This window comes from Nesoenas mayeri (assembly GCF_963082525.1).
Source record: "Nesoenas mayeri genome assembly, chromosome: 37".
Lineage (NCBI taxonomy): Eukaryota > Metazoa > Chordata > Aves > Columbiformes > Columbidae > Nesoenas > Nesoenas mayeri.
The window spans coordinates 138565-165968 of record NC_137578.1 but is presented as its reverse complement, the minus strand read 5'-3'; the positions used below and the strand labels follow the sequence as shown (position 1 = coordinate 165968).

Here is a 27404-nt window from a genome sequence, read left to right as displayed (position 1 = left end):
CTACAGATCTGGCGACGCCGTTGGCGCCCAAGTCGTCACTTTGGGCGCGATTTTGGGGGTGATTCTTGGCTTTTTGGGGGTGAAAGGAGCAGTTTAAGCTTCAATCACCTCCGGGACTTTGTGTCCCCAACTTGGTGTTAATCTCGAGCTTAAATGAGGCCAAAAACTCCCCCAAAATGACAATTTGGGGGGGTCAACGCTTGGTTGGCCTTTGGGTCCCCCCCTCCCAAGCTGTTGCTGCTTCTCCTTTTTGGGTTTTCCCTTTTCTCTTCTTTTTTTGGCCTCCGCTTCCCCTTGGCCGCCCATAAAACCTCCTCGGCACCCATTTGGCACCCGTTTGGCACCCATTTGGCACCCAGAGCCACCGGGACGCAGGTGAGAGGGTCCATGGGGCTGGAATGAACTGTTTGGGAGTGGTTTTGGGGGGTAAAGCTGGGTTTTGGGGGAGAAAAGTGAGGATTAAGGGGGTAAAGCTGGGTTTTGGGGGGGAAGTGAGGATTAAGGGGATAAAGCTGGGTTTTAGGGGGGAAAAGTGAGGGTTAAGGGGATAAAGCTGGGTTTTGGGGGGGAAAAGTGAGGATTAAGGGGATAAAGCTGGGTTTTGGGGGGGAAAGTGTGGATTAAGGGGATAAAGCTGGGTTTTGGGGGGGAAAAGTGAGGATTAAGGGGATAAAGCTGGGTTTTGGGGGGGTAAAGCTGGGTTTTGGGGGGGGAAAAGGATTAAGGAGATAAAGCTGGGTTTTGGGGGATAAAGCTGGGTTTTGGGGGGGAAAAGTGAGGATTAAGGGGGTAAAGCTGGGTTTTGGGGTGTGAAGTTGGGTTTTGGGGGGGAAAGTGAGGATTAAGGGGATAAAAGCTGGGTTTTGGGGGGTAAGCTGGGTTTGGGGGGGGAAAGTGTGGATTAAGGGGGGTTAAGCTGGGTTGGGGGGGGGATGTGAGGATTAAGGTGGTAAAGACGGGTTTTGCAGGGCAATAGAGCCGGATTTGGGGGAGAAGAGCTGGGTTTTGGGGAGGATAAAGCTGGGATTTGAGGGGAAAAAGCCAGGTTTTGGGGGGGAAAAGTCAGGATTAAGGGGCTAAAGCTGGGTTTTGGGGGGTAAAACTGGGTTTAATGGGGGAAAAGCACAAGTTTTGGGGTGGGGATAAAGCCTGGTTTTGAAGGGGAATAGAGCAGGGTTTTGTGGGGGGGAATAAAGCCTGGTTTTGAGGGGGGATAAAACCAGGATTTGGGGCTTGAAGAGCCAGGATTTGGGGAGTATAAAGCTGGTTTTGGAGAAGATAAAGTGAATTCGGGGGTAAAGCTGATTTTTGGGTGGTAAAGCTGTGTTTTGAGGGGAATAAAAACAGGATTTGAAGCGAAGAGCTGGGTTTGGATGAGGTAAAGCCGGATTTTGTTGAGTAAAAGGCAAATTTAGGGGGGTAAGGCTGGCTTGTAAGGCTGGGCTTTGGAGGGTAAGGCTGGCTTTGGAGGGTAAGGCTGGGCTTTGGAGGGGTATAAAACCAGGTTTTGGAGAAGAAAAGCCGGGTTTTGAGGTAAAACTCCTCCCTTAGTCTTTCCACCTGATTTTGGTGCCGCGTTGCTCACGGCGGATTTCTCCATCTCCTGTCGGGACTTTAGGCCCGGCCTAAAGGCGGCGGAGCTGCCGGGGCTGCGGCGCTTGGGTGTTTCCTCATGCGGGTTCTTGCGCCACCAGAGGAAATGGGGAAACGGCCGTTTCCTCGCTGGCCGGGGCGGGTTTCGGTGCTTCCACCTCGGGTTCTTCTTGAGGAACATCTCAGCGGCTTGGACGGGGTGGGCAGTGGAGGTTCCTCCAAGCCAAACCCCTCCATGGCTCTAGAAATGGGGGTTGGAGGAACCTCATCCCATTGAAGGTCTCCTTGACCATGACATGGGTTGGATTGGATGATCATTGAAGGTCCATCCAACCCAAACCCATCCATGGTTCTAAGGATGGAGCGTTGAGGAACCTCATTCTATTGAAGGTCTCCTTGACCATGATGTGGGTTGGATTAGATGATCTTTGAAGGTCCATCTAATCCAAACTCCTCTATGACCCTAAGGATGGGGGTTTGAGGAACCTCATCCATTGAAGGTCTGCTTGACCATGACCTGGATTGGATTAGAAGATCCTTGAAGGTCCATCCAACCCAAACCCTTCCATGGCTCTAGAAACATGGTTTGAGGAACCTCATCCCATTGAAGGTCTTGACCATGATGTGGGTTGGATTGGATGATCATTGAAGGTCCATCCAACCCAAACCCTTCCATGGCTCTAGAAACATGGTTTGAGGAACGTCATCCCATTGAAGGTCTTGACCATGATGTGGGTTGGATTAGATGATCATTGAAGGTCATCAACCCAAACTCCTCCATGACTCTAAGGATGGGGTGTTGAGGAACCTCATCCCATTGAAGGTCTCCTTGACCATGACATGGGTTGGATTAGATGATCATTGAAGGTCCATCCAACCCAAACCCCTCCATGGCTCTAGAAACATGGTTTGAGGAACATGATCATGTAGACAACGTTCTTGACCATGACATGGGTTGGATTGGATGATCTTTGAAGGTCCATCCAACCCAAACCCTTCCATGGCTCTAGAAACAGGGTTTGAGGAACCTCATCCCATTGAAGGTCTCCTTGACCATGACCTGGGTTGGATTGGATGATCATTGAAGGTCCATCCAACCCAAACCCTTCCCCGCTGTCCAACAGGCTGCGCTTTCCAGTTGATCGGCCGCTGGACCATGGACGACATGACCTTCAACTACACGTGGGACGACGACTCCATCTACGACCTGGACGACTACGAGGTCCCTCCCGGCCACCGCGCCATCCTGGCCCTCTACGCCCTCATCTTCCTCCTCGGCGTCTTCGGCAACGGCGCCGTCATCTGGGTGACCGGCTTCGAGCTGCGCCGCACGGTCAACGGCGTTTGGTTCCTCAACCTCTCCTTGGCCGATCTCCTCTGCTGCTTGGCCTTGCCCTTCTTGGCCTTCCCGCTGGCCCGCGACCACCATTGGCCGTTGGGCGCCTTCGCCTGCAAGTTCTTGCCGTCCCTCACCATCCTCAACATGTTCGCCAGCGTCCTCCTCTTGACGGCCATCAGCGCCGACCGCTGCGCCTTGGTGACGCGCCCGGTGTGGTGCCAGAACCACCGCACGCTGCGCTTGGCGCGGGCGGCGTGCGGCGCCGCGTGGTTCTTGGCCGCGCTCCTCACCCTCCCGTCCTTCATCTTCCGCACCGTGCGGCGTGACGATTTCTCCGACAAGACCACGTGCGTTTTGGACTACGCGGCCGTTGGGCGGCACCAGCACGTCACCGAGCTCGTCACCGCCGTCACGCGCTTCGTCGCCGGTTTCTTGGTGCCGTTCGTGGTGATCACCGTGTGTTACGGCCTCTGTTGACCCGCGTGCGCAGCAAGGGCTTCGCCAGGTCCAAAAAGGCCACCATGCTTGTTTTGGTGGTCATCGTCAGCTTCTTCGTGTGTTGGTTGCCCTACCACGTGGTGGGTTTGATCATGGCCTCCACTTCTCCTCGCAGCGACTTGTTCAAGGGCGCCCGCGACGCCGACGCCGCCGTCACCGGCGTCGCCTACGTCAACAGCTGCATCAACCCATCATCTACGTGGTGATGGGGCAGGACTTCAAGGACAAGCTGCGGCGCTCCTGGAGATCCATCCTGCGCGGCGTCCTGAGCGACGACCCCACCAGCACCATGGGGGACAGCAGGATGAAGACCAAGTCCACCGTGGACGACCAGAGCATCAGCACCACCATATGAGCGGTGACGCGGCGGCGCCGGCGCTTGGGGTTTGGTGAGGTGGTCGTCGTCTCCTTCCCCCGCGCGTTGTCCCACGTGGTTGTGAGTTGGGGTGTTCGGCAACACTTGGGGACCTTCTACCGGTTTCCTCGGTGGCCTCTGAGTGACGGGAGGACTTTGTCACCGCATGTGCCGCCTGTTCGTCACCACCCATCATCTCCACCACCCAAGGTTGACATGGACCCACCTCAAGCTCCGTCACCCCAAAAAACTCACTTAAGCTCGACCCAAAAACTTAAGCCTGACCCAAGAAAACTTAAACCTGACCCAACAAAACTTAAGCTTGACCCAAAAGCTCAAGGCCACCCCGCGGAGGTGGCCGCGTCCCTCACCGTCCCCATCGTGTCACCGTCGCCAATAAAACTGGAGGTTCCTCAAGCTTTGAGCAACATGTTCCTCGTTTCTCCTTTCCGGTGGTTTCTTGGGCAAGATTTTGGCTGTGTCAGCAGTTTCAGGGCCTGTGGGTGACACAATGAATGGTACAGGCGGATGTCACCGCCCTGGTGCCACCAGAAGGGCCATGGGGGGCGGGGATTGGGGACAATTTGGGACAGGTAGGCCTAGTGGGGGTGGTTGGGGATAGTGGGGCACAAGGGGGTCAGGTTGTGATGGGGACACTTGGGGACAGGGGCACAATGGGGATGGTTGGGGATGGGGGGCACAAGTGAGATACTTGGGGACAAGGGGACAGTTTGGACTGGGGACAATGGGGGACAGGGCACAATGGGGATGGTTTGGGATGAGGGGCACAAGTGAGGTATTTGGGGACAAGGGGACAGTTTGGGATGGGGACAATGGGGACAGGGAGCCCAATGGGGATGGTTGGGGACAGGGGACAATGAGGGGACAGGGGAGCACAAGGGAGAGAGTTGGGACAAGGAGACAGTTTGGGATGAGGCCACCTGGGGGCCGATTGGGGCCACCTGGGGGCCCATTGGGGCCACCTGGGGGGCCCATTGGGTCCACCTGGGGCCAATTGGGCCACCTGGGGCCAGGGAAGCACAAGTGAGATGGTTGCAGGTAAGTGGGGACAATTGGGGGACAGTGGTGACTGGTGGGGATGGGGAGGCACAAGGGGGACCCTTTGGGGCCAATTGGGGCCACCTGGGGACCAATTGGGGCCACCTGGGGCCAGGGAAGCACAAGTGAGATGGTTGCAGGTAAGTGGGGACATTGGGGGACAGTGGTGACTGGTGGGGATGGGGGCGCACAAGGGGGACCCTTTGGGGCCAATTGGGGCCACCTGGGGACCAATTGGGGCCACCTGGGGGCCAGGGAAGCACAAGTGAGATGGTTGCAGGTAAGTGGGGACAATTGGGGGACAGTGGTGACTGGTGGGGGTGGGGGCGCACAAGGGGGACCCCTTTGGGGACCCCTTTGGGACCCCTTGGAACCCTTTGGACCCCTTTGGGGACCCTTTGGGGACCCTTTGGGATCCCTTTGGGACCGTTTGGGACCCGTTTGGGACCCGTTTGGGACCCGTTTGGGACCCCTTTGGGACCCCTTTGGGACCCCTTTGGGACCCTTGAGGACCCTTGAGGGCCCTTTGGGACCCTTTGGAACCCTTGAGGACCCTTTGGGACCCCTTTGGGACACTTTGGAACCCCTTTGGAACCCCTTTGAACCCTTGAGGGCCCTTGAGGACCCTTTGGGACCCCTTTGGGACCCTTTGGGACACGGGCCACAGCGTTTCCCGCAGCCCCGCCCGCCCCTGGGAAGCTCCGCGGGCGCCCCGCCCACCCTCCATGTGATTTGCATAACCACGCCCACCCCCCGCCTTTATGTTCATACCCGCGCCTCATTTCCATAGCCCCGACCACGTGTCCCGTTGTTTTGCATAGCCACGCCCACTTTCCCCCACTTTCCCGCGCTCGTTGGTGCCGCCCACTCGCTCTGGCGCCCCCTGGCGGCCGCGCGCGTTAATGGTTCCGGGGTCCCCTCGGTTCATTTTGGGGCCTGAGCGGCGGGAACGCGCCGGGTCCTAAAACCGGTACTAAAACTGGTACTAAAACCGGGTCTGAGAGCGGGAAGGGGGGGAACGGGCTGGGGGGGGCCCAGGAGGGGGGGGGGGGGGGGGGGGCGGGTCCTAAAGGCTTCTATAGGGGTTCTAGGGGTCTGAAATGGGGTTTGGGGGGTCCCAAGGGGCCATTGGGGATCCCAGGGGTCTAGAATGGGGTTTGGGGGGGTCTCAAGGGTTTGGAATGGGGTTTGGAGGGGTCCCAAGGGGCCGTTGGGGATCCCAGGGGTCTGAAATGGGGTTTGGAGGGGTCCCAGGGGTCTGGAATGGGGTTTGGGGGGTCCCAAGGGTCTGGAATGGGGTTTGGGGGGTCCCAAGGGGCTGTTGGGGATCCCAGGGGTCTGGAATGGGGTTTGGGGGGGTCCCAAGGGTCTAAAATGGGGTTTGGGGGGTCCCAAGGGGCCATTGGGGATCCCAGGGGTCTGGAATGGGGTTGGGGGGGTCCCAAGGGGCCATTGGGGATCCCAGGGGTCTGGAATGGGGTTTGGGGGGTCTCAAAGGTCTGGAATGGGGTTTGGGGGGTCCCAAGGGGCTCTTGGGGATCCCAGGGGTCTGGAATGGAGGTTGGGGGATCCCAAGAGTCTGGAATGGGGTTGGGGGGGTCCCAAGGGGCCATTGGGGATCCCAGGGTTCTGGAATGGGGTTTAGGGGGGTCTCAAGGATCTGGAATGGGGTTTGGGGGGTCTCAAGGGTCTGGGTTGGGTTGTGGGGGTCCCAAGGGTCTGGAATGGGGTTTGGGGGGTCCCAAGGGGTTGGAATAGGGTTTGGAGGGTCCCAAGGGTCTGGAATGGGGTTTGTGGGAGTCCCAAGGGGCCATTGGGGATCCCAGGGGTCTGGAATGGGGTTTGGGGGGTCCCAGGGGTCTGGAATGGGGTTTGGGGGGTCCCAAGGGGCTGTTGGGGATCCCAGGGGTCTGGAATGGGTTTGTGGGGGTCCCAAGGGGTCATTGGGGATCCCAGGGGTCTGGAATGGGGTTTGGGGGGGTTTCAAGGGTCTGGAATGGGGTTTGGGGGGTCCCAAGGGGCTGTTGGGGGTCCCAGGGGTCTGGAATGGGGTTTGGGGGGTCTCAAGGGTCTGGAATGGGGTTGGGGGGGTCCCAAGGGGCCATTGGGGATCCCAGGGGTCTGGAATGGGGGTTGGGGGGGGTCTCAAGTGTCTGGAATGGGGATTGGGGGGCCCCAGGGGTCTGAAATGGGGTTTTGGGGGTCCCAAGGGTCTGGAATGGGGTTTGGGGGGTCCCAAGGGGCTGTTGAGGGTCCCAGGGGTCTGAAATGGGGTTGAGGGGGTCTCAAGGGTCTGGAATGAGGTTGGGGGGGGTCCCAAGGGGCCATTGGGGATCCCGAGGATCTGGAATGGGGTTTGGGGGGTCTCAAGGGTCTGGAATGGGGTTTGGGGGGTCCCAAGGGGCTGTTGGGGATCCCAGGGGTCTGGAATGGGGTTTGGGGGGGTCCCAAGGGGCCGTTGGGGATCGCAGGGGTCTGGAATGGAGTTTGGGGGGTCCTAAGGGGCCATTGGGTATCCCAGGGGTCTGAAATGGGGTTTGGGGGGTCCCAAGGGGCTGGAATGGGGTTGGGGGATCTCAAGGGTCTGGAATGGGATTTGGGGGGTCCCAAGGGGCCATTGGGGATCCCAGGGGTCTGGAATGGGGTTTGGGGGATCCCAAGGGTCTGGAATGGAGTTTGGGGGGTCTCAAGGGTCTGGGTTGGGTTGTGGGGGTCTCAAGGGTCTGGAATGGGGTTTGGGGGGTCCCAAGGGGCTGGAATAGGGTTTGGAGGGTCCCAAGGGTCTGGAATGGGGTTTGTGGGGGTCCCAAGGGGCCATTGGGGATCCCAGGGGTCTGCAATGGGGTTTGGGGGGTCTCAAGGGTTTGGAATGGGGTTTGTGGGGGTCCCAAGGGGCCATTGGGGATCCCAGGGGTCTGCAATGGGGTTTGGGGGGTCTCAAGGGTTTGGAATGGGGTTTGGGGGGTCCCAAGGGTCTGGAATGAGGTTTGGGGGGTCCCAAGGGGCTGAGTTGCATTTTGGGGGGGATCTTAGGGGACTGAATCAGGATGTGTGGGTCTCCCAGGATGCAAACAGAGTTTAATGTGCATCCCAAGAGCCCAGGCCGGGTTTTGGGGGTCCCCAACACCCCAGATCTGACCCAAATCCTCCCAGATTCCGGACCCTGCAACGATGGAGAACGACCCCCGTCCCTCATCCCCCCCATCGTGGGACTGGGACTGTCCCACCGCGCGGCGCCGCCTGGAGGAGCTTTATTTCGGCAAGCAGCACCATCCCGGCGCCGGCACCGAGGACGCCGCCGACTTTTGGACCTTTTTCGAGCGCCTCCGGCGTTTCCAAAGCCGAAAAACCCCCCGTGAACCACCCAAAGAACCCAAGACCAACGCGTTGGATTTACCGCCCCACTACGACCCCCGTTACCGCATCAACCTGGCGGTGCCGCGGTGCCGTCGCGGCGCCGTCGCCGGCGTCCCCGAGGAGCCTCTTGCCGAGTTCCGCGCCGCTTTGTTGCATTACCTGGATTTCGCCCAAAAGCGGAGCTTCGCCAAGCTGGCCAAGATCCAAAAGGAGCGGGCGGCGCTGCCCATTTGGCGCTACCGCCAACGGATCCTCGACGCCGTGGCGGAGAATCCGGTGGTGGTGATCGCCGGAGATACGGGTTGCGGGAAATCCACGCAGGTGCCGCAGTTCTTGCTGGCCGGAGGGTACGAGCGCGTGGTTTGTACCCAACCGCGGCGCGTGGCCTGCGTGGCGCTGGCCAAACGGGTGGCGCTCGAGAGCCTGCACCAGTATGGCGACGAGGTGAGGATGCGGTGTAAACGAAGAGCTTCGTTTTTGGGGGTATTTAATACTATTTCGGATTAGTTTTAGTTTCTTGTTGGCTTTTTCAACTGACTTTGGCTTCTCCCCGCAGGTGGGCTACCAGATCCGCTTCGAGAGCAGCCGCTCGGCGGCCACGCGGCTGCTGTTCGTGACCGAGGGGCTGCTGCTGCGGCAGCTCCAGCGCGACCCGGCGCTCGCCGCCTACAACGTCCTCATCGCCGACGAGGTCCACGAGCGGCACCTCCACGGCGACTTCCTGCTGGGCGTCCTGCGCAGCCTGCTCGGCGCTCGCCGCGACCTGCGCCTCGTCCTCATGTCGGCAACCATCAATATCCAACTGTTTTCCAGCTATTTCGGCGGCGCGCCGGTGCTGCAGGTGCCGGGAAGGATCTTTCCCATCTCGGTGAGGCCGCGAATTGCAACGGCTTTTGGGGTACCTGAGGGGGATTAAATAGGGGTGGGCAGTAGGTCGGAGAGGTTCTGCTGCCCCTCACGTGTATATATATATATTTGTATTTCTATGATACATACAGTTATAGCACCCTGAGAATGGCTGATCTGGGAAGCTAAGCAGGGTCGGGCCCGGTCAGGACTTGGATGGGAGACCAGGTGGGAATAGCGGGTGCTGTGGGCTGAGCCAGCACTGGGCCCTTGTGGCCAGGAAGCCAATGGGACCTGGAGGGGATTAGAAGGGGGTGGTTAGCAGGTCAGAGAGGTTCTTCTGCCCCTCACATGTGTGTATATATATATATTTGTATCTCTATAATACATACAGTCATAGCACCCTGAGAATGGCTGGTCTGGGAAGCTAAGCAGGGTCGGGCCCGGTCAGGACTTGGATGGGAGACCTTGTGGCCAGAAAGCCAATGGGACCTGGGGGGGATTAGAAGGGGGTGGTCAGTAGGTCAGAGAGGTTCTCCTGCCCCTCTACTCTGCCCTTGAAAAGGGGTTTAGTTCAGATACTATCAGGATATACTTGGGGATCATATATATATATAATATATATAGCCATAACACCCTGAGAATGGCTGATCTGGGAAGCTAAGCAGAGTCAGGCCCGGTCAGTACTTGGATGGGAGACCTTGTGACCAGGAAGCCAATGGGACCTGGGGGGGATTAGAAGGGGGTGGTCAGTAGGTCAGAGAGGTTTTCCTGCCCTTCCACTGTGTCTATGAGGATATACTTGCGGATCATATATATAATATACACAACCATAGCACCCTGAGAATGGCTGATCTGGTGAAGCTAAGCAGGGTCGGGCCCGGTCAGCACTTGGATGGGAGACCTTGTGTCCCTGCCGAGACCACACCAGGGTGTCCCCAACATAGACTCGGTGCTTCCCCCCCCAGGTTATTTACCAACCGATTGCCAAAGAGGAGGCGGCGGCGGCGCCGGCACCGGGGCGAGCGGAGCGGCTGGACCCGCTGCCGTACCTGCGGGTGCTGCAGGCCATCGACCACCGGCACCCGCCGGAGGAGCGCGGGGACCTGCTGGTGTTCCTGAGCGGGGTGGCCGAGATCGGCGCCGTCCTGGAGGCGGCGCAGGCGTACGCGGCGCGGAGCCAGCGCTGGGTGGTGCTGCCCCTGCACAGCACCCTCTCGGTGGCCGAGCAGGATAAGGTGCGGACCGGTCCACGCTGGAAATTGGGGGGGAGGATTTGAATATGTTTTGTATTTAGTGGGATTATTAGTGGGATTATTCGTGGGACTTATAGTGGGATTATTAGTGGGATTATTAGTGGGATTTATAGTGGGACTGTTAGTGGGATTATTATTGGGACTTATAATGGGATTATTAGTGGGATTATTAGTGGGATTATTAGTGGGATTATTATTGGGATTTGTAGTGGGATTATTATTGGGACTTATAATGGGATTATTAGTGGGATTTATAGTGGGACTATTAGTGGGATTATTAGTGGGATTATTAGTGGTATTATTAGTGGGATTTATAGTGGGACTATTAGTGGGATTATTATTGGGACTTATAATGGGATTATTAGTGGGATTATTAGTGGGATTATTAGTGGGACTTATAATGGGATTATTAGTGGGATTATTAGTGGGACTATTAGTGGGACTTATAGTGGGATTATTATTGGAATTTATAGTGGGACTATTAGTGGGATTATTATTGGGATTTGTAGTGGGATTATTAGTGGGACTATTATTGGGATTTGTAGTGGGATTATTATTGGGACTTATAATGGGACTATTAGTGGGACTATTAGTGGGACTATTAGTGGGACTATTAGTGGGACTATTAGTGGGACTATTAGTGGGATTATTAGTGGGATTATTAGTGGGATTATTAGTGGGATTATTAGTGGGATTTATAGTGGGATTATTAGTGGGATTATTAGTGGGATTATTAGTGGGATTTATAATGGGACTATTAGTGGGACTATTAGTGGGATCTTTAGTTGAATTTTTCAAGTTTCTTTTTGGATTTTTAATTTTATTATTTTGGAGGATTTTTTAGTTTCTTTTTGGATTTTCAATCTTTTTCTTTTGGGTTTTTTTTTGCTTTATTTTTTTTATATTATTTTTATTTTGCGGATTTTTAAGTTTCTTTCTCGATTTTTTTTTTTTTTTTTTAATCGTTTTATGTTGGGAATTTTTTAGTTTATTTTTTGGTTTTTAATCTTTTTATTTGGTGGGTTTTTAGTTTACTTTTGGATTTTTAATTCCCTTGTTGTGTCCATTTTGTGGGTCCGACCCCATTTTGTGGGTCCTGACGCCATTTTGTGGGCCCGACTCCATCTTGTAGGGTGCGACGCCATTTTGTGGGTCCATCTCCATTTTGTGGGTCCGACCCCTATATGTGGGGTCCGACTCCATTTTGTGGGCTCGACTCCATTTTGTGGGTCCATCTCCATTTTATGGGGCACGACTCCATTTTGTGGATCCATCTCCATTTTGTGGGACGTGACACCATTTTGTGGGTCCATCTCCATTTTGTGGGTCCCAACGCCATTTTGTGGGTCCCACCCCATTTTGTGGGGCGCGACGCCATTTTGTGGGGTCCGACTCCATTTTGTGGTTCCAATCCCTATATGTGGGGTCCGACTCCATTTTGTAGGCCCGACCCTATTTTGTGGGTCCATCTCCATTTTGTGGGACGCTACGCCATTTTGTGGGGTCCGACTCCATTTTGTGGTTCCAACCCCTATATGTGGGGTCCGACTCCATTTTGTGGGGTCCGACTCCATTTTGTGGGTCCAACCCCTATATGTGGGGCCCAACGCCATTTTGTGGGTCCATCTCCATTTTGTGGGGCACAACGCCATTTTGTGGGGCGCGACGCCATTTTATGGGTCCGACCCCATTTTGTGGGGTCCAACTCCATTTTGTGGGGCACGACGCCATTTTGTGAGTCTGACGCCATTTTGTGAGTCTGACACCATTTTGTGGGGCGTGACGCCATTTTGTGGGTTCAACCCCATTTTGTGGGCGCGACTCCGTCTTGTAGGGTCCGACGCCATTTTGTGGCTCCGACTCCATTTTGTGGCGCTCGAACCTTCAACTTCGGCCATTTCCAGGTGTTCGACGTCCCCCCTCCCGGCGTCCGCAAGTGCATCCTGTCCACCAACATCGCCGAAACCTCAGTGACCATCGACGGCGTGCGCTTCGTCCTGGATTCCGGTACAAAACCGCCCTCCATTTTGTGCCGATAACCCTCCAAATCCCCCTTTTAACCCCCTTGGTCGCTGTCATTGCGTCCAGGGAAGGTGAAGGAGATGAGTTACGACCCCGAGGCCAAACTACAGCGGCTGCAGGAGTTTTGGATCAGCCGGGCGAGCGCCGAGCAGCGTAAAGGCCGCGCCGGCAGGACCGGTCCTGGTGTTTGTTACCGGCTTTACGCCGAGTCCGACTATGATGGTTTTGCTCCGTATCCCGTGCCGGAGATTCGACGGGTGGCGCTCGATGCTTTGGTGCTGCAGGTGAAAGGCGGGGAGGAAAAATATAGATGGAAAATGTAATGATTTGGGGCTAAAGAAGGACCGCAGGGTCAAAATGGCGCCTGAATCACCTCAGGGACAAAATGGCGCCAGAATCGCCTCAGGGTCAAAATGGCGCCTGAATCACCTCAGGGACAAAATGGCGCCAGAATCGCCTCAGGGTCAAAATGGCGCCTGAATCACCTCATAAAATGGCGCCAGAATCGCCTCAGGGTCAAAATGGTGCCAAAATCACCTCATAAAATGGTGCCTGAATCGCCTCAGGGCTCAAAATGGCGCCAGAATCACCTCATGAAATGGCACCAGAATCGCCTCAGGGTCAAAATGGCGCCAGAATCACCTCAGGGCTCAAAATGGCGCCAGAATCACCTCATAAAATGGCGCCAGAATCACCTCATAAAATGGCGCCAGAATCACCTCAGGGTTCAAAGTGGCGCCGAATCACCTCAGGGCTCAAAATGGTGCCCGAATCACCTCATAAAATGGCGCCTGAATCACCTCACAGGTCAAAATGGCGCCTGAATCACCTCAGGGCTCAAAATGGTGCCAGAATCACCTCAGGGCTCAAAGTGGCAGCGGTGGGTTAATGGTTGGACTGGATGATTTTGAGGCTCTTTTTCAATTAAAACGATTCTATGATTGATTTGTGAAGATCTCAGGGGGGAAAACCCATCCAGCTAAAGCTTGAGCGTCAGGGTCTCATGGTTCCTGGGGGGGATTTATAAACTCCAAGCTCTTCATGTTGTCACCAAGGTTGGTTTTGTGTCTTTGTCTTGTAGTTAAAGAGCATGGGGCTCGGTGACCCCCGAACTTTCCCCTTTTTGGAGCCTCCCCCTGCGTCCAGCTTGGAAATGGCCGTGCGGTACCTGCAGGACCAGGGAGCCCTGGACAACAACGAGGACCTGACGCCCATCGGGACCCTCCTGGCCCAGCTCCCGGTGGACGTGGTGGTGGGTGAGTAACATATTGAAACATGGCGCCTGAGTCACCTCAGGGTCAAAATGGCGCCAGAATCACCTCAGGGCTCAAAATGGCGCCAGAATCACCTCAGGGCTCAAAATGGCGCCAGAATCACCTCAGGGTCCAAATGGCGCCAGAATCATCTCAGGGCTCAAAATGGCGCCAGAATCACCTCAGGGTCAAAATGGCGCCAGAATCACCTCAGGGTCCAAATGGCGCCAGAATCACCTCAGGGCTCAAAATGGCGCCTGAATGACCTCAGGGTCAAAATGGCGCCTGAATCACCTCAGGGTTCAAAATGGCGCCTGAATCACCTCAGGGTTCAAATGGTGCCTGAATCACCTCAGGGTCCAAATGGCGCCAGAATCACCTCAAGGCTCAAAATGGCGCCCGAATCACCTCAAGGCTCAAAATGGCGCCAGAATCACCTCAGGGTCAAAATGGCGCCAGAATCACCTCAGGGCTCAAAATGGCGCCAGAATCACCTCAGGGTCAAAATGGCGCCAGAATCACCTCAGGGTTCAAAATGGCGCCAGAATCACCTCAGGGCTCAAAATGGCGCCAAAATCACCTCAGGGTCAAAATGGCGGCTCCAGGTGCACAAGTTCTGCGAGTTTTAGTCTCGATCTCATGATATAATGGAAGAAAACGTACAAAAAGTGACTAATGTGGGAATTAGTGATAAACAGAGCGACCCCCAAACTGTGTCAAAATGGCGCCAGAATCACCTCAGGGTCAAAATGGCACCAGAATCACCTCAGGGCTCAAAATGGCCCCCCCCTAATTTTGGGGGACATTTTGGGGGACATTGGGGACATTTTGGGGGACATGGGGACATTTTGGGGGACATTTGGGGTAGATGGGGGAGATTTGGGGAAGATAGGGGAGATTTGGGGGACATGGGGGATGTCTGGGGGAGATGGGGGAGATAGGGACATTTGGGGGGACATTGGGCTCAAAATGGCGCCTGAATCACCTCAGGGGCCCAAAATGGCACCTGAATCACCTCAGGGTCAAAATGGCGCCAGAATCACCTCAAGGCCCAAAATGGCGCCAGAATCACCTCAGGGGCCCAAAATGGCACCTGAATCACCTCAGGGTCAAAATGGCGCCAGAACCACCTCAAGGCCCAAAATGGCGCCAGAATCACCTCAGGGGCCCAAAATGGTGCCTGAATCACCTCAGGGACAAAGTGGCGCCAGAATCACCTCAAAAAATGGCGCCAGAATCACCTCAGGGTCAAAATGGCGCCAGAATCACCTCAGGGGTCCAAAATGGCGCCAGAATCACCTCAAAAAATGGCGCCAGAATCACCTCAGGGTCAAAACGGCGCCAGAATCACCTCAGGGCTCAAAACGGCGCCAGAATCACCTCAGGGGCTCAAAATGGCGCCACCATAATCACCTCAGGACGTCCCCCCATGACAGCAGCGCCGTTTTTGGGGTGTCCCTGTGTGACTGTCCCTCCCCGCGCAGGGAAGGTGCTGGTGCTGGGGGTGCTGCTGGGGCTGCCGGAGCCGGCGCTGACGGTGGCGGCAGCGCTGAGCGTCCCGTCGCCGCTGGTGCGCGCGGCGCAGCCCGACCCCGACCGCGCCGCCGCCCGGCGCCCGCTCGAGAGCGCCCACGGGGACCCCCTCACCCTGCTCAACCTCTTCAACGAGTGGCTGCAGGTGAGGGGTGACGTTTTGGGGGGACATTTTGGGGGAGATTTGGGGGAGATGGGGGATGTTTAGGGGAGATGGAGATTTGGGAGACATGGGGGACATTTGAGGGACATAGGGACATTTGAGGGACATGAGGGAGATTTGGGGGACATGGGGGACATTTGGGGGAGATGGGGGCATTTTGGGGGACATTGGGGAGATTTGGGAGAGATGGGGGAGATTTGGGGGACATGGGGACATTTGGGGGGACATGGGGGAGATTTGGGGGACATGGGGGAGATTTGGGGGAGATGGGGACATTTGGGGGACATTGGGGAGATTTGGGGGACATTGGGGATGTCTGGGGGACATGGGGATATTTTGGGGGAGATGGGGGCATTTGGGGGGACATTGGGGAGATTTGGGGGACATGGGGGATGCCTGGGGGAGATGGGGACATTTTGGGGGACATGGGGACATTTAGGGGAGATGGAGACATTTTGGGGGACATTTGGGGTAGATGGGGGAGATTTGGGGAAGGTGGAGATTCGGGGGACATTTGGGGGGACATTGGGGATGTCTGGGGGACATGAGTGAGATTTGGGGGACATGGAGGATATTTGGGGTGATGGGGACATTTGGGGGGACATGGGGGATGTTTGGGGGACATGGGGATGTTTTGGGGGAGATGGGGACATTTGGGGGGACATAGGGGAGATTTGGGGGAGATGGGGACATTTGGGGGACATTGGGGAGATTTGGGGGACATTGGGGATGTCTGGGGGACATTTGGGGGAGATGGGGGAGATTTCGGGGACATGGGGACATTTGGGGGGACATTGGGGAGGTTTGGGGGGACATGGGGGAGATTTGAGGGAGATGGGGACATTTTGGGGGACATTGGGGAGATTTGGGGGAGATGGGGACATTTGGGGGGACATTGGGGAGATTTGGGGGACATTGGGGATGCCTGGGGGAGATGGGGAGATTTGGGGAACATGGGGACATTTGGGGGGACATTGGGGAGATTTCGGGGACGTGGGGGATGTTTGGGGGAGATGGAGATTTGGGGGACATGGAGGACGTCTGGGGGAGATTTGAGGGACTTAGGGGACATTTGGGGGAGATGGGGACATTGGGGAGATTTGGGGGACATGGGGGATGTTTGGGGGACATGGGGACATTTGAGGAAGATGGGGACATTTTGGGGGACATCTAGGGGACATGGGGGAGATTTGGGGGAGATGGGGACATTTGGGAGATTCGGGGACATGGGGGATGTCTGGGGGACATGGGGGAGATTTGAGGGACATGGGGGATGTTTGGGGAGATGGGGACATTTTGAGGGACATAGGGACATTTGGGGGAGATGGGGACATTTTGGGGGACATTTGGGGTAGATGGGGGAGATTTGGGGGACATAGGGGATGTCTAGGGGAGATGGGGGAGATTTGGGGGGACATTGGGGAGATTTGGGGGACATTGGGGATGTCTGGGGGAGATGGGGGAGATTTGGGGGACCTGGGGGAGATTTGGGGGTCTTGGGGGACATTTGGGGAGATTTGGGGGAGATGGGGACATTTTGGGGGACATGAGGGACGTTTAGGGGAGATGAGGGAGATTTGGGGGAGATGGGGATATTTGGGGGACATTGGGGAGATTTGGGGGACATGGGGGATGTTTGGGGGACATGGGGACATTTTAGGGGAGATGGCGGATGTTTGGGGGACATGGGGACATTTTGGGGGAGATGGGGACATTTTGAGGGACATGGGGGATGTCTGGGGGAGATTTGGGGAGCTGAGGCACATTTTGGCGTAGATGTGCCCCATTTTGGGGCAGATAAGGCCCATTTTGGTGAGATGATGCACATTTTAGGGGGGGATTATGCACATTTTGGGGGGTGCTTTGTCGCGGTGACCCCACGGTTGCCGTTGGCGCAGGTGAAGCGGCAGCGCGGCGGCTCCCGGCGCTGGTGCCGGCGCCGCGGGCTGGAGGAGCACCGGCTCTATGACGCCGCCGACCTGCGCCGCCACTTTCAGGTTTGGCACCGGTGCCCACGGCTTCGGCTGCACCCCCTGGCCCCACATTGCCCCCGTGCCTATGGGGTTTGGGGGGGTCAGCTCCCCAAATGAGCCCCAGCTCCCCCAAATGTCCCCCATCTACCCCAAATCTGCCTTTTCTACCCCAAATCTGCCTTTTCTACCCCAAATCTGCCTTATTTACCCCAAAATGAACCTTATCTCCCCAAATGTGCCCCATACACGCCAAATGTGCCCCATACACGCCAAATGTGCCCCACACCCCCAAAACGAATGTCATCTCCCCCAAAACGTGCCTCATCCCCCCTAAATGTGCCCCATCTCCCCCAAATCTGCCTTATCTACCCCCAAAATGAACCTCATGTCCCCCAAATGTGCCCCATACTCCCTACATTTGCCCCAGGCCCCATAAATCTCCCTCATCTCCCCCCAAAATGAACTTCATCTCCCCCCAAATCTGCCTCGTGTCCCCAAATGTTCCCCATACACCCCCAAATGTGCCTCATCCCCCCCCCCAAATCTGCCTCATCTCCCCCAAATCTGCCTTATCTACCCCAAAATGAACCTCATCTCCCCACATGTGCCCCATACACCCCAAATGTCCCACATCTCCCCCAAATCTGCCTTATCTACCCCAAAATGACCCTCATGTCCCCACATGTGCCCCATACACCCCAAATCTGTCTTATCTACCCCAAAATGACCCTCATCTCCCCCTAAATGTCCCCATCTCCCCACATGTGCCCCATACACCCCAAATTTGCCCCATCTCCCCAAAAGGTGCCGCATACACCCCAAATCTGCCCCATACACCCCAAATCTGCTTTATCTACCCCAAAATGACCCTCATCTCCCCACATGTGCCCCATACACCCCAAATGTCCCCCGTACCCCCAAAACGAACCTCATCCCCCCCCAAACATGCCTCATCCCCCCCCAAACCAGGAGCTCCTCCGCGACCACCACCTCCTTCCCGACCCCGCCGATCCGCCCGGCGCCGGCAGCAGCCAGCACAGCCGGCACCGCGAGCGCCAGGAGCTGCGCCAGCTCTGGCGCCGCCACGCCGGCACCCGCAAGCGCAAGATGCTGCGGCTCCAAGATGGCGCCGCCGCCGCCTCCGGCTCTGACGACGACACCGACACCAAAGACGAGCGCGGCGTCGACATCCAGGTACCCGCCGCATCCTTTGGCGCTTCCAAATGGCACCGCCGGGCTTTACGACGCCATTTTATCACCGCAGGACGTCAAGTTCAAGCTCCGGCACAATGTGGAGGAGCTTTGCGCCGCGTCTGGTTCGGCGCTCACCGCGGCGCAGCTCGTCCTGCTCAAATTGGTGCTGTGCCGCGGGCTTTACCCTCAGTTTGCCGTTCCCGACCAGCTCAACGCCAGCCGTAAAGATTCCGAGCAGGTAGCGCGGAACACGCGGCCGCGGTCCGCGCGCCGGCGCTCGCCATTGACGCCATGTTTTTTGGCTCGTATCGCAGCTTTTTCACACCAAAACCAAGCAAGGCGTCGTCCTTCATCCCACCAGCGTCTTCGCCGCCAACCCCGAGCTTCTCCACGCCAAGGAGGGGGCGAAGCGCGGCGGCGCCAAAGGTGAACCGAATCCCGCAGGATTTGCGTCTTTTCCTCATAAATTAAAGATTTTGGGGGAAATTTTGGCGTTGTGGGGCCAGGGGAGGATTCTGAGCGGCCATTTTTCGCCCCAACAGACCCTGCGGATGGGTTGAGCTGCCAACACCAGCTCCTCGCCTTCGTCTCGCTGCTGGAGACCAACAAACCGTATCTGGTGAACTGCGTCCGCGTCCCGGCGCTGCAGGTGAGCGCGGCGGTGGCCCCGGGGACAGCGGTTTGTGGTTTGAGGTGATTCTGGCGCCATTTTGGGCCCTGAGGTGATTCAGGCGCCGTTTTGAGCCCTGAGGTGATTCTGGCGCCATTTTGAGCCCTGAGGTAATTCGGGCGCCATTTTGAGCCTTGCGGCGATTCTGGCGCCATTTTGAGCTCTGAGGGAATTCTGGCACCATTTTGACCCTGAGGGGATTCTGGCGCCATTTTGAACCCTGAGGCGATTCTGGCGCCATTTTGAGCCCTGAGGTGATTCTGGTGCTGCCATTTTGAGCCCTGAGGCAATTTTGGCGCCATTTTGGCCCTGAGGTGATTCTGGTGCTGCCATTTTGAGCCCTGAGGCAATTTTGGCGCCATTTTGGCCCTGAGGTGATTCTGGTGCTGCCATTTTGAGCCCTGAGGCAATTTTGGCGCCATTTTGGCCCTGAGGTGATTCTGGTGCTGCCATTTTGAGCCCTGAGGCAATTTTGGCGCCATTTTGACCCTGAGGTGATTCTGGCCCCATTTTGACCCTGAGGTGATACTGCCGCCATTTTGACCCCCGAGTTGATCTTGGCGCCGCCAACCTGACATCATCCCGCATATTCCTTAATTCCCCTGGACCCTCGGCGCAGAATAAAACCCCACCACCCTTAACAACCATCCTCTTGGCCTAAACAGGGTTAAGCCCAGCTTTGCCTCATCCTTATCCCTCAAACCCATCCACCCCCAAACCCCCTCTTGGTGTAGTTCTTATTGTTATTCCCCCCGCCCAGGCCCTCCTGCTCTTCTCCCGCTCTCTGGACACCAACACCGACTGCTCGCGCCTGGTTGCCGACGGCTGGTTGGAAATGGCCGTCCCGGATGCCGACGCCGCCCTGCGCCTCCTCGCCGCCGCCATGCGCCTCCGCTCCACTTGGGACCAACTCCTACAGCAGCTCCTGGCGGCGCCGCGAGACGAGGAAACCGAACAGCGGCCGAACCCCCGCGACGTGTCCGCGCTCACCCGGGGGCTGCTGGAGTTTATACACACGGAGGTGATGGAGGTTTCGAGCCGTCTCGCCGCGGAAACACACCGAGACGCGGCGGTTTGACATCCATCTTGTCTTCGCGTCACCTCGTAGGTGCCGTTTCGCCTGCGCCCGCTCACCGGGTTGGAGAAACAAAACCTCTACGTGGGGCCGCAGACGGTGGCGGCCGCGCCGCGGCTGCCGGGGCTGTTTGAGGGCGTCGAGATGGCGCCCGACGAGGTGAAAGGCGGCTACAGGGTGACAGATTATCTCACCTACAACTGCTTGGCTGTGAGTGACCCCCATCCCCGCCCCGGTTGTCACCGCCACGGGGGACACTGATGGTCCCCTCGGTGTCCCCCAGACGGACACGGATCTGTACAGCGACTGCTTGCGGAGCTTCTGGACATGTCCCCACTGTCACCTACACGCGCCTGTCACCCCCATGGAGCGCGTCTGCCACGAGAACGCCTGTCAGCCGCAACAGGGTGAGTCCCACGCGTCCCCCACTGCGAACAGTGACAACTGGGGACAACCCCGCGTGTGGCCGGTGACAACTGGGGACAACTGCGCGTGTCCCCCATGCTGTGTCCAGTGACAACCCCTCATGTGACCAGTGACAATCGGAGACGACCCCTCGTGTGACCAGTGACAATCGGGGACAACCCCACCTGGCCCCTGCATGTGATGAATGACAACTGGGGACAACCCCACTTGTCGAGTGACAGTCGGGGACAACACCGTGTGTCCCCTGCACTGTGACCAGTGACAATCAGGGACAACCCCACGTGTGATGAGTGACAATTGGGGACAACCTCGCGTGTCCCCCACACTGTATCCAGTGACAATCGGGGACAAGCCCATGTATGTCGAGTGACAATCGGGGACAACCCCATGTGTGACCAGTGACAATTGGGGACAACCCCACATACTGTGACCAGTGACAGTCAGGGACAACCCTGCATGTGACCAGTGACAATTGGGGACAACCCCGTGTGTGTCGAGTGACAATTGGGGACAACCCATATGTGACCAGTGACAATTGGGGACAACCCTGTGTGTGACCAATGACAATCGGGGACAACTCCACGTCTCCCCCACGTGTGACGAGTGACAACTGGGGACAACCCCATGTCCCCCATGTGTGACCAGTGACAATCAGGGACAACTCACATGTCAAGTGACAACTGGGGACAACCCCATGTCCCCCATGTGTGACCAGTGACAATTGGGGACAACCCACATGTCAAGTGACAACTGGGGACAACCCCATGTGTGATGAGTGACAATCAGGGACAACCCATGTGTGGCCAGTGACAATTGGGGACAATCCCACACAGTGATCAGTGACAATCGGGGACAACCCCATGTGTGTCGAGTGACAATCAGGGACAACCCATGTGTGACCAGTGATAATCGGGAACAACCCCATGTGTGGCAAGTGACAGTCGGGGACAACCACGAGTGTCCCCCCAGTGATAATGGGGGACAACCCTGTGTGTGATGAGTGACAATCGGGGGACAACCCACATATCGAGTGACAATTGGGGACAACCCCAGTGTCCCCAACGTGTGACCAGTGACAATCAGGGTACAACCCGCGTGTGATGAGTGACAATCGGGCACAACCCCCATGTCGAGTGACAATCGGGGACAACCCTGAGTGTCCCCCACATGTGACCAGTGATAATGGGGGACAACCCCGCGTGTGACCAGTGACAACCAGGGTACAACCGGCGTGTGATGAGTGACAATCGGGGACAACTCCCATATCGAGTGACAATCAGGGACAACCCCAAGTATCCCCCACATGTGACCATTGATAATGGGGGACAACCCTGTGTGTGACCAGTGACAATCAGGGTACAACCCGCGTGTGATGAGTGACAACTGGGGACAACCCACATATCGAGTGACAATCGGGGACAACCCCGAGTATCCCCCACATGTGACCATTGATAATGGGGGACAACCCTGTGTGTGACCAGTGACAATCAGGGTACAACCCGCGTGTGATGAGTGACAATCGGGCACAACCCCCATTTCGAGTGACAATCGGGAACAACCACAGCCCGTGTTTCGAGGATAATTTAGGGCCAGAAAGGGCGTTTATTGTAACTTTTCTTTACGTTTACCCGCAGAATCCGAGGAAGAAACCCCTGACATGTCCTCCCAGAGCTCCTCCCTCCACCGACTGTTCCACTGCGACGTGTGCCAGCGCGACTTTTCCTTCACCCCCACGGAGATTCTCCGGCACAAGAAGCAGCACCGGTGAACCCCCAGGAGCCCCAAAACAGGGACAAACCCCCTTAAAACTCCACCTCCTTTATTTCAGGGTGAGTCTGACTCTTGCAACACTTGGCTGACATTATCGGGGTGGGAACAACCTAATTTCTCTCAATTTTAAAGTAAAATATGTATAAATAACTATATTTTTTGAGTTTTGAGCGTGGCTGTCGCATGTTATTAAGCAGGTGAAGAAAGCGCTAAATAATCGCGGTTTAACTGATAAATAATCGCGGTTTAACTGATAAATAATCGCGGTTTAACTGATAAATAATGGTGGTTTAACTGATAAATTGTCACGGTTTAACTGATGAATAAGCGCGGGTTAACTGATAAATAATCACTGTTTAACTGAGGTGATTCTGGCGCCATTTTGAGCCCTGAGGTGATTCTGGTGCCATTTTGAGCCCTGAGGTGATTCTGGCGCCATTTTGAGCCCTGAGGCGATTCAGGCGCCATTTTGAGCCCTGAGGTGATTCTGGCGCCATTTTGACCCTGAGTTGATTCTGGTGCCATTTTGAGCCTCGAGAGGGGATTCTGGCGCCATTTTGAGCCTCGAGAGGGGATTCTGGTGCCATTTTGAGCCCTGAGTTGATTCAGGTGCCATTTTGACCCCGGAAGTGATTCTGGCACCATTTTGAACCCTGAGGTGATTCAGGCGCCATTTTGGACCCTGAGGTGATTCAGGCACCATTTTGAGCCCCGAGAGGGGATTTTGGTGCCATTTTGACCCTGAGGTAATTCTGGCGCCATTTTGTTCCCTGAGGTGATTCAGGCGCCATTTTGGACCCTGAGGTTATTCAGGCGCCATTTTGGACCCTGAGGTGATTCTGGCGCCATTTTGACTCTTGATGTGATTCTGGCGCCATTTTGAACCCTGAGGTGATTCTGGCGCCATTTTGACCCTTGATGTGATTCTGGCGCCATTTTGACCTTGAGGTGATTCAGGCGCCATTTTTAACCCTGAGGTGATTCTGGCGCCATTTTGACCCTGAGTTGATTCTGGCGCCATTTTGAACCTTGAGGTGATTCTGGCACCATTTTGAACCTTGAGGTGATTCTGGCACCATTTTGTTCCCTAAGGTGATTCTGGTGCCATTTTGAGCCCTGAGTGCCCCATCCTTCCCTCCATCTCCCATCACTTTTCCCAAGACGGGCACATTTTCAGCGCCACGCTCACTTTTTACAAATGAAGGAGGTTAAAACACCCCCATGAAGAGTCAGAACAAGTGCTCAGAATCCCCCTTTAGATCTTAACCCCCCTTCGAAACGAAAAGCAACCACTTCCCATATGCTGCGGTCTGGCAGCCGCCCAACCGCGCTCGTTAAGCCGGAGCCGCCGCTGCCATAAATCAAAGAGCTTGGCAGCGCGTTGAATGCAGGAGCCGGGCTATGTTTAGCTATTTCGCTCCCAGAAATAGCAGCTGTTCCCAGGTACAGGCTTGGGGACCAGCCGCGGCGTTTTGGGCCGGATTCCTCCCTTTTGGGCTTCCTCAAAATCCATCTTCGCTTCAAGCGGTGAAATTCCGCACGATCGCGACAAGGCCGTTATTTCATAAATAATGAAATAAAATTAAAAAGCTCAGAGTTTTGCCTGTTTTCCGGCATCATCGAAATTCCCATGTTTTGGGCTGCAAATCTTGATATTTTCCGCTCCGACAGAATGAAATAATAAGTTATAATAATTAAAAATAAGGGAATAAATCCCTACTGAAGCCAAATCATCCTTGGGGGAGGCAACGAGCAAACACGCTGCACCGGGTTTATCAAAGCCAAGCTCAAGCCCGGCTTAAACCCAAAGAAAAGCCAGATATGTTGATATTTTTAATAAATCCTTAACTATTTCTGTCTCAACCCCCAAATGCCGCAAGTACCTTGAGAACAAAGGTGACCCAGATTCCTTGCGCTTCCCCCATCGCACGTAAGAGTGAAGATTTAACACGTTGTGGTACAAAACTCCAAGGATTTCCCCCCGTTTCTCAGTAAAATATGCAGGAAGAACGTGTAGGTCTGAATACCAAATAGGCCACTGAAGTTATCGCTTTATCCTGCGCTTCTTGCCCGACTCTAAGGATTCATGGCGGTGTTTGCTGTGATATTTCTTTATTAAAATGCAGAAAAGACCAAGCGATGCTTCCAGCAAAGCAGACGAGCGTTGGTTCGATGCGCCAAAAAGCTCCTGGAATTGCCGTATTCTTGAATTTATGAAATAGTGAGAGGGGATGTAAAAGTGCGACGCCAAATCGGAGCGCAAAAACATCCAAAATGGTGGCGCCAGAGTCACCTCAGGGTCAAAATGGCGCCAGAGTCACCTCAGGGTCCAAAAGGCGCCTGAATCACCTCAGGGTCAAAATGACGCCAAAATCACCTCAGGGTCAAAATGGCGCCTGAATCACCTCAGGGTCAAAATGGCGCCAAAATCACCTCAGGGTCAAAATGGCGCCAAAATCACCTCAGGGTCCAAATGGCGCCAGAATCACCTCAGGGTCAAAATGGCGCCAAAATCACCTCAGGGCTAAAAATGGCACCTGCATTGCCTCAGGGTCCAAATGGTGCCAGAATCCCCTCAGAGCTCCAAATGGCGCCAGAATCACCTCAGAGCTCCAAATGGCGCCAGAATCACCTCGGGCTCAAAATGGCGCCAGAATCCCCTCAGGGCTCAAAATGGCGCCAGAATCACCTCAGGGCCAAAATGGCGCCTGAATCATCTCAGGGTCCAAATGGCACCAGAATCACCTCAGGGTCAAAATGGTGCCAGAATCACGTCAGGGCTCAAAATGGCGTCACTAAAATCACCTCAGCGCTCACTTTTTTCCCCAATTGTCACGTTTGTTTTGCACTATTTTCCACCCGAGGGATTTTCACATATTTTCCCCTCGACTTCGAGCCATTTTGGGTTGTTTTCTCCTCTTTTTTCTCGCTGTTGATTAAACAGATGGTGGTTTTTTCCTCTCAGGTCGGTGTTTCTTCCTCGCCTCGCTTCCAATTTTATTGGTGTCCTTCTAAAAACGCCGCTTTGGTGCCAAATTCATTCGGCGCTCGGGTTCTAAATCCACCTCCCTCTTTGCATCTGCTCCTGGGGGAGCTTCGCTTGATATTCCTTTTATTTTTAATTAACTCCCTTAGGTGATTAATCACCCTGAGGTGATTCTGGCTCCATTTTGGGCCCTGAGGTGATTTAGCGCCATTTTGGCCCCTGAGGCGATTCTGGCGTCATTTTGAGCCCTGAGGCGATTCTGGCGCCATTTTGAGCCCTGAGGTTGATTCAAGCGCCATTTTGAGTCCTGAGGCGATTCTGGCGCCATTTTGAGCCCTGAGGTGATTCTGGCGCCATTTTGAGCCTTGAGGTGATTCTGGCGCCATTTTGAGCCCTGAGGCGATTCTGGTGCCATTTTGAGCCCTGAGGTGATTCGGCGCCATTTTGGGCCCTGAGGTGATTCTGGCGCCATTTTGGGCCCTGAGGCGATTCTGGCGCCATTTTGAGCCTTGAGGTGATTCTGGCGCCGTTTGGAGCCCTGAGGCGATTCTGGTGCCATTTTGAGCCCTGAGGTGATTCGGCGCCATTTTGGGCCCTGAGGTGATTCTGGCGCCATTTTGGGCCCTGAGGCGATTCTGGCGCCATTTTGAGCCCTGAGGTTGATTCAGGCGCCATTTTGACTCTGAGGCGATTCTGGCGCCATTTTGAGCCCTGAGGTGATTCTGGTGCCATTTTGAGCCTTGAGGTGATTCAGGCGCCATTTTGAGCCCTGAGGTGATTCTGGTGCCATTGTGAGCCCTGAGGCGATTCTGGCGCCATTTTGACCCTGAGGCGATTCTGGCGCCATTTTGAGCCCTGAGGTGATTCTGGCGCCATTTTGACCCCTGAGAAAGACCTGTTCTCTCCTCCTATTCATTCCCACTGTATAAAAAGTTAATTAGAATAACCAAGCTCATTAAATCCAGAAAACACAAGATGCAACCCCCTTCCCAACAGCACTTTAATCCCAATTTTAAATCAGATTTTATTTAAACTTTAGACGATGCGCACGATATCGCTACCAGAAATAAACCTCAATAAGTCACGCTTGGCTGGTGTAACTACCTAATTAACCTCAGTAATCAGCAAATTACCGCCTTATTATTGTGAAGCTGCCTCTTGGAAACGACTTTTCTTTTTAAAGAAAGGATATTTCTTTTAGATTTTCAGTCCTTACTAAATTAAAAAGCGGTTTAATTCATTCATTTCCATTTAATCTTCACAGATCGCAGGATGTTTCACCATATCCGAGCGGCACTCGGCTCAAATACCCCACAATTTGCCGAAATACTCCGTGAAAATGGGAACGTGGGTCAGGCCGCTTGATGCTGCGTTTGCCAAAAACCCCAATTTTTGCGGAAACGGTAAAAAAAAACAATAAAATTTTGATTATTTCTGGGGGTTTTATGTCAGTTTGGCCTTTTGGTTTCCTTCCGGCTACGCCGCCGAGCGGGATTAAGCTCCAGGTTAGACTGGATCGTCTTAAGCTAGACTGGATCGTCTTAAGCTAGACTGGATCGTCTTAAGATAGACAGGATCATCTTCAGCTAGACTGGATCATCTTCAGCTAGCCTGGATCATCTTAAGCTGAACCGGATCATCTTAAGCTAGCCTGGATCATCTTAAGCTAGACCAGATCATGTTAAACTAGATTGGATCATCTTCAGCTAGCCTGGATCATCTTAAACTAGACCCGATCATCTTAAGCTGGACCAGATCATCCTAAGCTGGATCGGATCATCTTAAGATAGACCAGATCATGTTAAACTAGACTGGATCATCTTAAGCTAGCCTGGATAATCTTAAACTACCCTGGATCATCTTAAGCTAGACTGGATCATCTTAAGATAGACCAGATCATGTTAAACTAGACTGGATCATCTTAAGCTAGCCTAGGTCGTCTTAAGCTAGCCTGGATCATCTTAAACTAGACTGGATCATCTTAAACTAGACTGGATCATCTTAAACTAGACGGGATCATCTTAAAATCGACGGGA

General features: G+C 55.0%; 2 protein-coding genes across 2 annotated transcripts; both read left to right on the top strand.

Annotated features, from left to right (window-relative positions):
- The first annotated feature begins 261 nt into the window (after positions 1-261).
- C5AR1 (complement C5a receptor 1) lies at positions 262-4174 on the top strand. Its single transcript, XM_080361684.1, is given in 4 exon segments — positions 262-375; positions 2718-3401; positions 3404-3619; positions 3622-4174. Coding segments are annotated over 3 exon segments (1032 nt in total). The 5' UTR covers positions 262-375; positions 2718-2749; the 3' UTR covers positions 3786-4174.
- Positions 4175-8015: 3841 nt separating this feature from the next.
- DHX34 (DExH-box helicase 34) lies at positions 8016-22380 on the top strand (the record flags this gene model as incomplete). Its single annotated transcript, XM_080361701.1, has 16 exons — positions 8016-8645; positions 8758-9069; positions 10016-10285; positions 12208-12310; positions 12392-12609; positions 13407-13581; positions 15063-15256; positions 17173-17271; positions 18217-18441; positions 18512-18679; positions 18756-18867; positions 18984-19090; positions 19872-20132; positions 20220-20396; positions 20470-20593; positions 22247-22380. The coding sequence occupies 16 exons, from the start codon at positions 8016-8018 to the stop codon at positions 22378-22380; spliced, it is 3309 nt and encodes a 1102-aa protein (XP_080217827.1).
- Between the last annotated feature and the right edge of the window lie 5024 nt (positions 22381-27404).